The 14,255-nt window shown below is 46.9% G+C and overlaps 1 protein-coding gene across 4 annotated transcripts in view; it reads right to left on the bottom strand.

The window, feature by feature from the left end:
- Positions 1-7,477: 7,477 nt before the first annotated feature.
- Positions 7,478-14,255, bottom strand: part of LOC134092396 (semaphorin-3F-like) — a 44,516-nt gene continuing 37,738 nt past the window's right edge. For all 4 annotated transcript variants that reach the window (XM_062545228.1, XM_062545226.1, XM_062545227.1 and 1 more), the window contains 6 exons: positions 12,944-13,032; positions 12,337-12,378; positions 11,615-11,772; positions 11,102-11,169; positions 10,855-10,988; positions 7,478-10,165 (listed from right to left, as the gene is read on the bottom strand). In XM_062545228.1, the coding sequence (XP_062401212.1) occupies positions 9,674-10,165; positions 10,855-10,988; positions 11,102-11,169; positions 11,615-11,772; positions 12,337-12,378; positions 12,944-13,032 (983 nt within the window). In that variant the 3' untranslated portion in view covers positions 7,478-9,673. The remainder of the gene's footprint in view (positions 10,166-10,854; positions 10,989-11,101; positions 11,170-11,614; positions 11,773-12,336; positions 12,379-12,943; positions 13,033-14,255) is intronic.

Consider the following 14,255-nt stretch of genomic DNA (forward strand, 5'->3'; position numbering starts at 1 on the left):
AGATCCAACCCAGATCTCCACAGAGGATCCCCATAACCTTTTGAGATCTAAACTAGACTTCCTCAGAACAATAAGACTGTTCCAAGGATGAAGGATTTCAGTACCCAACCATTCAGATTCAGCAACTGCCACACTACCGGTGACTGTTTGATCACCACTTATTGTAATACCAACATATCATATATTTATGTGCTTACGACGCCTCCAGTCAACAGTCAATGCGCTAGTGTCAATGCGTGATGCACTAATGCTAATACTCTACTTAGCATTTATTCAGATGCTAACAGTCACACATAATTCCTGCACTTACATGACTCACAAACACACACCGTTACACACAAACACACACCATCACACACACACAAACACACAATGTCACACACAATTCCTGCACTTACACATGACCCTGTCACACAGAGATATAAACATACATGTGAACATCCATATGACACGCATATCTAGAGTATGACTGAATACCAAACCCCCTTATTAATGTAATGCCTCTACCTCTCTCCTACTCAGCTCTGCCGTAGGACACAACTGCAGTACACCACTGCATTCCTGTAGCCCTGACCCTGACCATAGGGTCATCCCTATGTTCCCCAAGTCCTATGTTCCCTGGGTCCTATGTTCCCCAAGTCCTATGTTCCCCGGGTCCTATGTTCTCCAGGTCCTATGTTCCCCGGGTCCTATGTTCCCCAGGTCCTATGTTACCCGGGTCCTATGTTCCCTATACTTTGTATGGGGCCCTGGTGAAAAAAAGGTCCTATGTTCCCCGCTTTCCCCAAAGACATGTGTATTGCGACCGGGGAACATACAGTAGGACCCTTTTGGGGGAAAACAGGGAACATGGGACCCGGGGAACATGGGACCCAAGGAACATAGGACCCGGGGAACATAGGACCCGGGGAACATAGGGATGACCCCTGCTCATGCGTCCTAGCCCTGCTGCCCTACATGCACATCACTTCATGCTAACGGTTACAAGTCTTTAAGGTGAATATATCTGCTAACTTACTGATACAAGTGCGTTAACCCTGCAGGTGAATAAATCTGCTCACTCACTGATGTCATTGCGCTCTGAAGGTGAATTCTGTGCTAACTCATTTATGCTAGTGCACTAACCCTGAAGACCCTGATCGCTGTATACACTAATGCTAATACATACTAATGCTAGTAAGCTAACCCAGGAATTGAATATCTCTGATAACCAAATTATACTGGTATGATAACCCTGCAGGTAAACATTATCTTCGCTAATCCTAGTTTGCTGACCCTGAACTTGAATATCTATGTTAAATCACTGATGCTAGTGCTCTAACCCTGACGTTGAATAGCTAACTCACTGATGCTAGTTCATTAACCCTGACAAGAAAAGCCCAGCTAACCCACTGATGCTAGTTCATTAACCCTGACGAGAAAAGCCCAGCTAACCCACTGATGCTAGTTCATTAACCCTGACGTTGAATAGCCCGGCTAACTCCCTGATGCTAGTTTGCTAACCCTGAAAGTGAATAGCTCTTTTAACATACTGATACTAACACACGAACCCTGAAGATGGATAGCTCAGCTAACACTCTGATGCTAAATTTACTAACCTTGCCTTCCCAAATAAGATGTGCCTCAGCATCTACAGAGACTCAGGATCGAAGAGGAGCCGAAAGACCCCATCTTATCAATGATGTCTACGAACTGAATACACTTATATATAGATATGGAACAGTTCTAAGCTTCGGAGATGCCTCTGTGGTTCACAAACTTGCTCGAGTGTGTGTAGAGTTGGTTTACCAGTACCACATGGTGCAGACTGACTGGCTTTCAGTTTACCACTCAGGAAGATCCTTTAATGGTCCGGCAAGTACTAGTGCATTGTGGGAAGTACTAGTGCATTGTGGGAAGCACTAGTGCAATGTACAGGTTCAGGAAAGACCTGCCTGGTTTAGTGTGACGTTTTTGGAATGAGTAATACAGTAGTCAATTGTGTTAAAGAGCCAGATCGGCCAAGTGCACATTTCTAGAAGGACCAGTGTGGCTAGTGGCACTAGTGCAGCTAAGCAACATGCTAGCTTCAGGTTAACTAAGTGAAATGCTAGTTTCAGGTTAACTAAGTGAAATGCTAGTTTCAGGTTAAGTGTAAAAATCCCAGTGCAGCTTGGTTTAAATTTCTAGAAAAAAAGTAGAGCAGATTAGTTTAAAGTTGTGTGAAGTGGATCAGCCTGTCCTGTCCTGTCTGTGTGCAGACAGAATTCAGCGCTTGTAAAGTTTGTAAAATAGTAACCTCTGGTTCAAAGAGCATGCATCCCTTGGTTCCACTGTGCACGTTGGTACTGTTGTCATAGTGGGTAGAACAGAAATGCTGTACCCTATAGCAGTGGTTCTCAACCTGGGGGTTATGGGGGTTCCCAGATTGTGTAAAAGTCATTGAATTTGACCGCCAACTCATTCACTGTCAATGTCACTCAGCAACTGTAGGATGACATGAGGAAAATGTGCAGTGGTCGCTTATTGTTTTCCAGAACTATATATCTTCATTAAACCATCACTAAACATCAATTTTGTATTCCATTACAATTACTAACACTACCGTAAGCGTTGTTGTGGACAGTTGGCAGTCTGACCTTAGCTTAGCATTAATAGCATACAGTACATTGCCAATGCAGGGCTAGTCCTTTAATGTTGCGATGCATAACTGTGGCTGTGTGGCTCTGTTAGCTCAGCACTGTAGTTTATGGTCCAAGACTCCAGTCCAAACAGAGCGGTGAAGCTCAAGCTAAAATGGAAGCCGTTATTCTCTCTGTGAACAAAAAGGTGCAGGGAGTATCGAGGTCCTGGGTGGGATGACCCTTCTGGGAGGTCACCACTCAAAGGTTGAACATCACTATAGCCCCGAGTCCTATAGCACAGGCAGACACACGAGCTGGAGAACTGCACCGTACACGTCAGTGGCAGAGTTAATGAAGTAGATGTTTAAACAGGTTCCCAGGGGCTGATTAGCTGTGAACACACTGGGTTCTTCAAGATAGCTCTCTGGGTTCTATAGCAAAGGCAGACACACGAGCTGGAGAACTGCACCATACACATCAGTGCCCAATGCACTGTAGTAGCGTAGTGGAATTCTCTCTCATCCATAGAACCTCCAGTGTTCATGCCCAGTCCTGGCTCAGTTCAAGCCATAAACAACCCCAGCCAGCCAATCAACGCACACTTCTCACGTGAGGAGTGTAATCCGATTGGCTGTTGAATAACCATGTGCAAACTTCTCAGACTGCATCTTTGATGAGTGAAATGCTTTAACTCATTAGCTATTTTAGATTTACGTGGCAATATTAATGTATCGAATTATCAAGTAAATTGATTTACAAATTATTTGTTTGCTTGTACAGATTACTTGTGATTTCTTATTTATATCCTCTGTTCTGTGATTCATGTTTGGTGATATTTTGAGATGTGTTACCCCATGTATCAACCCTGTCAGTTAGTGCTCACTAGGGGGCGCCACAATACCTATTCATCATCACCAGCTGAGCAATACTGTGATGCCTGTGTGCTCTGAACTGTATATGAATATATATATATGTGTGTGTGTGTGTGTGTGTGTGTGTGTGTTTGTAAATCAGACCCTGACATCCTCTCTATGTTTAGTTTGTAAATCTCACTCTTAGTGAACCAGAGTGTTCTTTAACCAAACCACACACACACACGCACACACACACCATCACCATCACCCACCCATGCATCACACATCTAAACATCCAACACACACACACACATCTAGATGGTCACTCCCCTTCTCCTTCATCTGTTGAAGATGCCTGTGCTCCCTGTATTTGTTTGACTGATGACTCATTTCAGAGATGTTACTAAGGTGTTAATGGTGTACACCCGTTTGTTTATGCTCAGTTACATATTTGTATTTATGGCTGAAAGTTACTGTAATTAAGAAAAAAGGATGTTTAAAGCTTTTACAGCATTCTTATTTGTAGTGAAGACCGCATACAATACTGTGTAAAGCACTCAAAGCAATGCTTTTCTAATGCACACTGATCCTCCAGCATAGAGTTCCCTCCAGCATAGAGTTCCCTCCCAGCATCAGATCCTTCAGCATAGAGTTCCCTTCAGCACAGAGTTCTCTTCACCATAGAGTTCTCTTCAGCATAAAGTTCCCTTCAGCACAGAGTTCCCTTCAGCTTAGAGTTCCCTCCCAGCATCTGTGGCCGTAGAGGGGTGTGAGGCCACTAGACTCCACACACTCTTTACACACTCCTGTAACTTTGACACTGTGACTTGCACAGGTCCACGACCTCCTGTGAGACGGTGTGTTCCTTGGCCGCCACCCCTGATTTGACGGGAATAAAGAGAGACTGCTGAATGAGCTGGTGTCTGTGGTTATGTACTGTATGGACCCTGGGAGAGTGTGGGATTTATATTGTTCCTTCACAATTACTGGGTTGAACACGCACAGCGGCGTCATGAAAGGACCATGACTGCCATCTTACCCTTGGAAGTGGAGTAGTATTCAGGTAATTGCATTTCCATGAGACAATTCTGCTGAAAGTTCCCCAGTGATGGGAACATATTCTCCATTTGACTGAATGCATGCAACACCCATGATGTGTTGAACTTGTATTGAGAGAGATCAGATCAGATCCTGACAATATCAACTACAGAACAGCATCATCTTAATGTCCCAATCACTGGCACAACATTTGATACTAATGAAATATAGGGCTTTCATTTATTAGCAACAATAACAGTGAGGAGGAGGTGATCACAATAAGATCTCCTGTACAGTATGTGTGCGCATACAGGAAAGGGAGACAACCGGAACACACAAAAGCAATTTGAAGGCTACACAGGGCCTCCAGGATCTTGCAAGGGTTTGTTACCCTGGTAACTGGCTTGTTGTGATTGTTGCAACCACAAGAAACTGGTTTAATTATCTCGACACGAACCACAATTTGAACTGCAGTTATTGAGAAATCCTTCAGGAATTTCAATCAGTGGGGATGGACAATGGAGATGAGCCCATGATCGTGGAAATTAGGAAAAATGGGTTCAGTCCGCAATTGTGGGAAATCCTTGAGTTTGTGAAACTGTTGTGAAAGTTGTGAAAACATGGGGATGCGAAATCCTGGAGTCCTGGAAAACAGTAACTGTACAGAGGACGCTGACTTCCGTTACAGGTGGGGTTTGCAGGGGGCACTGACTTCCGTTACAGGTGGGGTTTGCAGGGGGCACTGGTGGAGCAGGTCAGGAAGCCTAGTGGAGGTGACGGGCCAGTCTTGGACACGGCCAGGGTTAGGGTCAGTCTGGAGGAGCAGAGTCAGTAAGTCTGGTGTTAGTTAGTTGGAGGAGCAGGGTCAGAGTTAGGAGCAGGAGGTTTGGAGGAGCAGGATCAGGGTTAGGGACAGGAGGTTTAGAGGATCAGGGTTAGGGGCAGGAGGTTTAGAGGATCAGGGTTAGGAGCAGGAGGTTTGGAGGAGCAGGATCAGGGTTAGGGGCAGGAGGTTTAGAGGATCAGGGTTAGGGGCAGGAGGTTTAGAGGAGCAGGGTTAGGAGCAGGGTTAGGGGCAGGAGGTTTAGAGGAGCAGGATCAGGGTTAGGGGCAGGAGGATAGGAGTAGCAGGGTCAGTCTGGTGGAGCAGCGTCAGGGCCATTGGAGAGCCAGTCTTGGACATGGCTCACACACACAGCTTTAGATGAGACGAGGCACCAGAGTACCACAGTTGAAGCTGTGTGTGTGTGTGTGTGTTTAGTGTGTGTGTGGGTTATGTAGGCGTGCCCCCTCCTCAACCCCAAATAAACACTGAACAATGAAACATACAACAGCCAGTAATTGAACAGCTACCATACAGACATCACATGCACAGGCAAAATAATCTCCCAGTATTTTGGTCAACGTTTAATAAATCGGCCCATTGCATAAGAGCACAGTTGTTTTGACACACACACACACACACACACACACACACATACCAGCCCTCAACTCCACTACACACCACAGCACACACACACTAACACCAGCGTGATGGGATATCATAGCCGTGGTTTACTGAAGCTTTGTGATGAATCCCTGTGATGAGGTTCAACTGTAATGTGTCTGATTATCTCCTCAGTCCTCTGATGGGAGTGCTGGGATCCCACTACTCCTCATTGGCAAACAATGTCCGCCACACTTTACTTAGGTGTCTGCACAAGAGAGACGTGACACTGTCATGACACATGAACCCTAACCTTAACCCGTCATGACACATGAACCCTGACCCTAACCCGTCATGACACATGAACCCTAACCTTAACCCGTCATGACACATGAACCCTAACCTGTCATGACACATGAACCCTAACCCGTCATGACACATGAACCCTAACCCGTCATGACACATGAACCCTAACCCGTCATGACACATGAACCCTGACCTTAACCCGTCATGACACATGAACCCTAACCTTAACCCGTCATGACACATGAACCCTAACCCGTCATGACACCCTAACCCTAACCCGTCATGACACATGAACCCTAACCTTAACCCGTCATGACACATGAACCCTGACCCTAACCCGTCATGACACATGAACCCTAACCTTAACCCGTCATGACACATGAACCCTAACCCTAACCCGTCATGACACATGAACCCTAACCCTAACCCGTCATGACACATGAACCCTGACCTTAACCCGTCATGACACATGAACCCTAACCCTAACCCGTCATGACACATGAACCCTGACCTTAACCCGTCATGACACATGAACCCTAACCCGTCATGACATATGAACCCTAACCCTAACCCGTCATGACACATGAACCCTGACCTTAACCCGTCATGACACATGAACCCTGACCCTAACCCGTCATGACACATGAACCCTGACCCTAACCCGTCATGACACATGAACCCTAACCCTAACCCGTCATGACACATGAACCCTGACCTTAACCCGTCATGACACATGAACCCTAACCTTAACCCGTCATGACACATGAACCCTAACCCTAACCCGTCATGACACATGAACCCTGACCCTAACCCGTCATGACACATGAACCCTAACCTTAACCCGTCATGACACATGAACCCTAACCCTAACCCGTCATGACACATGAACCCTAACCTGTCATGACACATGAACCCTAACCTGTCATGACACATGAACCCTAACCCTAACCCGTCATGACACATGAACCCTAACCTGTCATGACACATGAACCCTAACCCTAACCCGTCATGACACATGAACCCTAACCTGTCATGACACATGAACCCTAACCCTAACCCGTCATGACACATGAACCCTAACTTGTCATGACACATGAACCCTAACCCTAACCTGTCATGACACATGAACCTTAACCCGTCATGACACATGAACCCTAACCCTAACCCGTCATGACACATGAACCCTGACCCTAACCCGTCATGACACATGAACCCTAACCCTAACCCGTCATGACACATGAACCCTAACCTTGACCCGTCATGACACATGAACCCTAACCTTGACCTGTCATGACAAACACAGAACGACACAATAAACGCTTATGAATTCTTTATAATGTTTATGACACATTCTTGACAGTGTCATGTCACTTACAGTATGTAGATACCTTCAAGTAAAGTGTAACCAAATCACCTATTATCATTGCAGTCCACAGCCTGTTTTGGAATGATTTATGGGTAATGTAGTATTTACTGTATTTGTCCTTCTGGAATAAATGATCTGTTCTGACATGATAAAAAAAAAAAAAAACAAGCTACTGGCCTTCCACTGCACACAAACACACCATTTCTGTTTTCCAAAGGCGCAGTGTTGCTCTTTTCAGGAAGCCATGAGGAGTGACTAGACTAGTCTAAATTGAGCCCTAATGGTTTTACAGCGAACACTTTTCCACAGGTTTCCAGATGGAAGTGATGGTAGCAGCCCTGTCTGTGGATGACGACATCTGAAGACTACTACACATGTAGGAGCGATGTCTTCCTAGTAAAGATGCACCTCAGAATAGGCCCAAACATCTGATGACTATAAAGTACACATGTAGGAGCAATGTCTTCCTAGTACAGGTGCACCTCAGAATAGGCCCAAACATCTGATGACTATAGAGTACACATGTAGGAGCAATGTCTTCCTAGTAAAGATGCACCTCAGAATAGGCCCAAACATCAGCGACCGTGCACAGAAGCAAAAGATGACATTAGAAAAGCTGCACAGGCAAAGACAGACACACACTAATATGCACAAGCCTTTGGGCTAGTCCACAGAACCTCTACAGGAGGAGCTCTAATGGCCTGGTCAGACTATACGATTTTTTTGTCGTTCACGATTGTCGTTTACGATCTAACATGTCACACTATACGATTTTAGAACCATGAAAACCTCTCCGCGTCTTGGTCGGTAGAGTGGCCACATACACCGAAAGTGTCGGTCGCGTCATACGACTCCCGTCAAATTTCTGACAAGCCAGACTTTTTGTCGGGCTGTTTTAGAACGTCGTGAACGACAAATTGCAAGTCGTGAAGCATGTCACATTATAAGATTCACTCCGCGTTCGATGTCGTGCCCGACCATTTGAAATCGGTTACGATGCTGTAAACTTGTCGGTCACGACAAATTCGGGCCAAAATCGGGCTGAAATCGTGTAATGTGTCCACGCCATAACGGTTTACTGGAGGGAATCTATTGCATGATTCCACTGGAGTTCTTCATTCCAGAGTTCTATACATACCAGTTACATGGAGGAGAATTTAAGGTCTACTGTGAAGAGAGGTGCACACTGCCGCCAGCACGTTTTAAGTGGAACGGCCATTTGCCCTGAAATCTTCGTGTCGAAATCTTCAATTGATCTGCATTCCATAAACAATGGATTGGATGGAGTGGCGCAAACCAAAATAGAAGAGAATGGTATTTACGAGGTGGCGGTGAAAGAGGTCAGTGCTGGTGTGTGCGGTTGTGCTAATATGGGAACAATGGAGGCTAAGGAACTGATGTCATGTCGTGTCAGGCCCGTGGTGAGGGCTGCTTACAGGGTTCCACAGTAGGATGATCAGAGCAGGGTGGGTTACAGTTGGTGCTCTGGAGCAGTGTTCTGACATGATGCTCCAGTCCACAGTGTTCTGGTGCTGTGTTCTGTGTTCTGACATGATGCTCCAGTCCACAGTGTTCTGGAGCAGTGTTCTGTGTTCTGACATGATGCTCCAGTCCACAGTGTTCTGGTGCTGTGTTCTGTGTTCTGACATGATGTTCCAGTCCACAGTGTTCTGTGTTCTAACATGACGTTCCAGTCCACAGTGTTCTGACATGATGTTCTGGAGCAGTGTTCTGAGATACTCCTCCTACCAAATTCATGCTTCCCTTACATTTCTCGGCTGATGTTTATTCACTTCACAAGACTTTACGTCAACAGAGACTTTATACAAAATACCATGACTGTTTGATCTCTTACAACAGTGCTAAAAATAATAACAATATTTGACCCATATGACACTTATACACAAACAGGCTCTACTGTGGTAGAAAGAATCTCACCAAATGGTACTATATACAGCCGACAATAAATACTGAGCATGAGAGTGCTGGGTGGAGCTCTATGTTGTTTGTTTGTCTGTTTGTTTGTTTGTTTGTTTGTTTGGGATTGGTGGGTAACTGGAGTCTTTCTCAGCTGAAGTTCTCATGACTCCTCAGCCTGCTGTCCATCATCGGACTCTGCCGCTCCTGAGTTGTGATGCGGGTGGTGATGGTGCGTCTCCTCCCCGTGTGTGTGTGTGCGGTGGTGAGGCCCCGCCCCCCCGTGATGATGTCGCCGACTCCTGGGTTTCCTCTGCTCCCCCAGCTCCGCCCTGGCTCCGTCCACCTGCGGGTCTCCTAGCGACCAGTAGTCCTGGCAGTACTGGTTGATGAGGCCGATCTCGGGCTGGCTCAGGATGGTCAGCAGGTCGCGGTACTGGCCGGCGCTGGGCTGCAGGGGGGGCGCAGTCTGGCCGCTCTCCACCAGGGCGGCGCTCACCGCCCCACTGGCCAGCACCACCAGCTGCAGCCGCGCCAGCACGTGCTTGAAGTTGTTCTCGGTGGCGCTGCACAGGTACAGCCCCGAGTCCGACACCTGCAGCGAGCGCAGCAACAAGCCCTGCTCCAGACGCAGCACTCGCCCATCGAACCGCACCTGGGGGGGAGCGGGGAGGAGAGAGGAGAGAGAAGGAGAGAAATTGGGGGAGGAGGAGGAGAGGAGATAGAGAGAGAGATTGGGAGGAGGAGGAAGAGAGGGAGAGAAAATAATGGGAGGAGAAAGAGTGTTACTGTAACCAACAACGATGATTAATGTGATTAATGAGTCAGTCAGCCAACTATCTAACATTAGCACGCTAACTTAGGACAGCTAGCATAACAACTATCTAACATTAGCACGCTAACTTAGGACAGCTAGCATAACAATTATCTAACATTAGCAGGCTAACTTAGAACAGCTAGCATAACAACTATCTAACATTAGCACGCTAACTTAGGACAGCTAGCATAACAACTATCTAACATAAGCACGCTAACTTAGGACAGCTAGCATAACAAAGATCTAACATTAGCACGCTAACTTAGGTCAGCTAGCATAACAACTATCTAACATTAGCACGCTAACTCAGGACAGCTAGCATAACAACTATCTAACATTAGCACGCTAACTCAGGACAGCTAGCATAACAAAGATCTCCTCAGAAAATCTACGAGTGATGTCAGAGGGTTTGTCAACTGGTTTGCCAATGGGGGGTGTGTCTACGTCTGTGTATTTTTGTGTGGGTGTGTGTGTACGTGTGTAAAAGAATGTGAGTGTGTGTGTGTGTGTGTGTGTGTTGGCCTCACCTCCTTCCTGCGGTCACTGCTACCACGGTGATGGTGCCACCTGATGGCGGCCTGTGGTGAGCGCGCCTGGCACTCCAGGAAGGTGCTGCTGCCCTCCACCGCATACTGCACCGCCTCCACCGCGTTCCTATTGGCTGCACAGGGCAGAGGGACACAGCACAGGCCAATCAGACTGCTGAGCAGCCATAACATCCACACTCTTGACTTCCCTATTGGGTCAGCTGACTGGACAAGAGGCGGGGCTTACCGTTGGAGTTGAAGCCGCGGCACTGCCGCATCGGGTTGCCGTACTTCACATCCTGACGTCGGCTGCGTCTGCAGAGCATTCCCACACATTCCCAAGTCAACTTCAACATTAGCACAGCATTCCCACACATACTCAATGTGTGTGTGTGTGTGTGTGTGTATGTAACTGTGTGTGCATGTGTGTGTGTTTGTGATCACCTCTTTAGCGAGTGGGAGTAGTGTGAGCAGGTGTTGCCGTCCCAGGCGCAGTAGGGGTCTCGTGCCAGGCAGCAGTGTGTGTGTGTGTGCGTGTGTGTGTGTGTGTGTGTGATCACACCTCTTTAGCGAGTGGGAGTAGCGTGAGCATGTGTGTGTGTGTGTGTGTGTGTGTGTGTGTGTGTGTGTGTGTGTGTGTGATCACCTCTTTAGCGAGTGGGAGTATCGTGAGCATGTGTGTGTGTGTGTTCACCTCTTTAGCGAGTGGGAGTATTGTGAGCATGTGTGTGTGTGTGTGTGTGTGTGTGTGTGTGATCACCTCTTTAGCGAGTGGGAGTAGCGTGAGCAGGTGTTGCCGTCCCAGGCGCAGTAGGGGTCTCGTGCCAGGCAGCAGTCGGCACACTCCTCTCCGTACACGTCGCAGCGCTGCAGTGCCAGCTGGCTCACGCCCGCCGCCGACGCCACGTACAGCTGTTGCTGTGGGGCACCGAGGGATACAGGATTAGTAATAATAATAATAATAATAATCATAATAATAATAATAATAATCATAATAATAATAATCATAATAATAATAATAATAATAATAATAATAATAATAATAATAATCTCAATATCTTGAGAATAAAGGGAGTCAAGGCAAGTCAAGTCAATTTTATTATCCCACAGGGGGAAGTTAAGTTGTAGCCAGGTGTTAACCCCGAGGGATACAGTATTAGTAATAGTAATAATAATAATCTCAATATCTTGAGAATAAAGGGAGCGTACAGTATATCATATACGTGAGGACTCTAGTAGGGACGGGATCCAGAGCACATGCTGAGGGGCTGGTCTGAGTTATCGTTTTGCTGAGTTCAGATTGAGTAACAGTGCTAAAAAGTTTGGGAGCTGTTTTTGGGTGTACTATCAAACATATTACCTACTGTATGTTACCAATAGCCTCCCTTATAGAAGTCACTTTATATAAGTCTGCAGATTCCAGGCATCTTAGAGAAGATGCCTGACTGACTCTTCCCTGTCAGACCTGAATGTGACTCTTACCCTTTTCGATGAGATCTTCATGGTCGTCACTGGAGATGGGACCTGGAAGAGAATTCAGCACCGACATGAATGATGTTGCTCTGCTGTAAACTGCAACTTGGTCAGAGGGCTGTTGATGTGTTTCTTTTGAGACGTTTGACTTCACATACTAAGAGTTTGACTTATTTTCTCATTGTCTCATCATTGAAACTGCCAGTGCAAATTTGTCTTGATAAAAATAACTTAAACTCTCATTAAATTATAGCACTAGGTAAGAGCACTAGCTTAGAGCACTAGTTTAGTGCACTAGGATAGAACACTAGATTAGAACACTAGTTTAGAGCACTAGGATAGAACACTAGGTTAGAACACTAGGTTAGAACACTACGTTAGAGCACTAGGATAGAGCACTAGGTTAGAACACTAGGTTAGAACACTAGGTTAGAACACTAGTTTAGAGCACTAGGATAGAACACTAGGATAGATCACTAGGATAGAACACTAGGTTAGAACACTAGGTTAGAAGAAGACCTCCACCTCACTCACACACACACACACACACACACACACACACACACACACACACACACACACACACACACACACACACACACACACATACACACACCTTAAAGACCTCCACTTCCTCCAGGACCAGCTCCTCTGTCTGCAGGTCATCTCGGGGCAAAACGATCACCTTTTGGACCGTCCCTCTGTCTGGATACACAAACACAACACACACACACACACACGTCAGGTTTTGGACCGTCAATCACCTTCTGGATTGTCCCTCTGCCTGGGACACACACAACACAAACACACACACATCAAGGTGTGTGTGAGGTGTGTGTGTGAGGTATATGTGGTGCGTCTATGTGTGTACTGTGTGTGATATGTGTTCTGTGTGTGTGGTGTGCTGTGGGTGTAGATGAGTGTGTGCAGACTCACCTGTTCCCAGGAAGAGCACCTGGTACTGTAGGTGTGTGTGTGTGTGTGTGTATGTGTGTGTGTGTGTGTGTGTGTGTGTGTGTGTGTGTGTGTGTGTGTGTGTGTGTGTGTGTGTGTGTGTGTGTGTGAGGTGACTCAGGAGGTGTTCCCAGGAAGAGCACCTGGTAGGTGTGTGTGTGTGTGTGTGTGTGTGTGTGTGTGTGTGTATGAGGTGTGTGTGTGTGTGAGGTGTGTGTGTGTGTGTGTGTGTGTGTGTGTGTGTGTGTGTGGTGAGGTGTGTGTGTGTGTGTGTGTGTGTATGAGGTGTGTGTGTGTGTGTGTGATGTGACTCACCTGTACCCAGGAAAAGCACCTGGTAGGTGTGTGTGTGTGTGTGTGTGTGTGTGTGTGTGTGTGTGTGTGTGTGTGTGTGATGTGACTCACCTGTCCCCAGGAAGAGCACCTGGTAGGTGTGTGTGTGTGTGTGTGTGGTGAGGTGTGTGTGTGTGTATATGAGGTGTGTGTGTGTGTGTGTGTGTCTGTGTGTGTGTGTGTGTGTGTGTGTGTGTGTGTGATGTGACTCACCTGTCCCCAGGAAGAGCACCTGGTAGGTGCGTGTGTGTGTGTGTGTGTGTGTGGTGAGGTGTGTGTGTGTGTGTGTGTGTGTGTGAGGTGTGTGTGTGTGTGTGTGTGTGTGTGTGATGTGACTCACCTGTCCCCAGGAAGAGCACCTGGTAGGTGTGTGTGTGTGTGTGTATGTGTGGTGAGGTGTGTGTGTGTGTTTGTATGAGGTGTGTGTGTGTGTGTGTGTGTGTGTGTGATGTGACTCACCTGTCCCCAGGAAGAGCACCTGGTCGGTGTGTGTGTGTGTGTGTGTGTATGAGGTGTGTGTGTGTGTGTGTGTGTGTGGTGAGGTGTGTGTGTGTGTGTGTGTGTGGTGAGGTGTGTGTGTGTGTGTGTGTGTGTGTGTGTGTGTGTGTGTGTGAGGTGTGTGTATGAGGTGTGTGTGTGTG

The sequence above is a fragment of the Sardina pilchardus genome, chromosome 9 (assembly GCF_963854185.1).
Source record: "Sardina pilchardus chromosome 9, fSarPil1.1, whole genome shotgun sequence".
NCBI lineage: Eukaryota > Metazoa > Chordata > Actinopteri > Clupeiformes > Clupeidae > Sardina > Sardina pilchardus.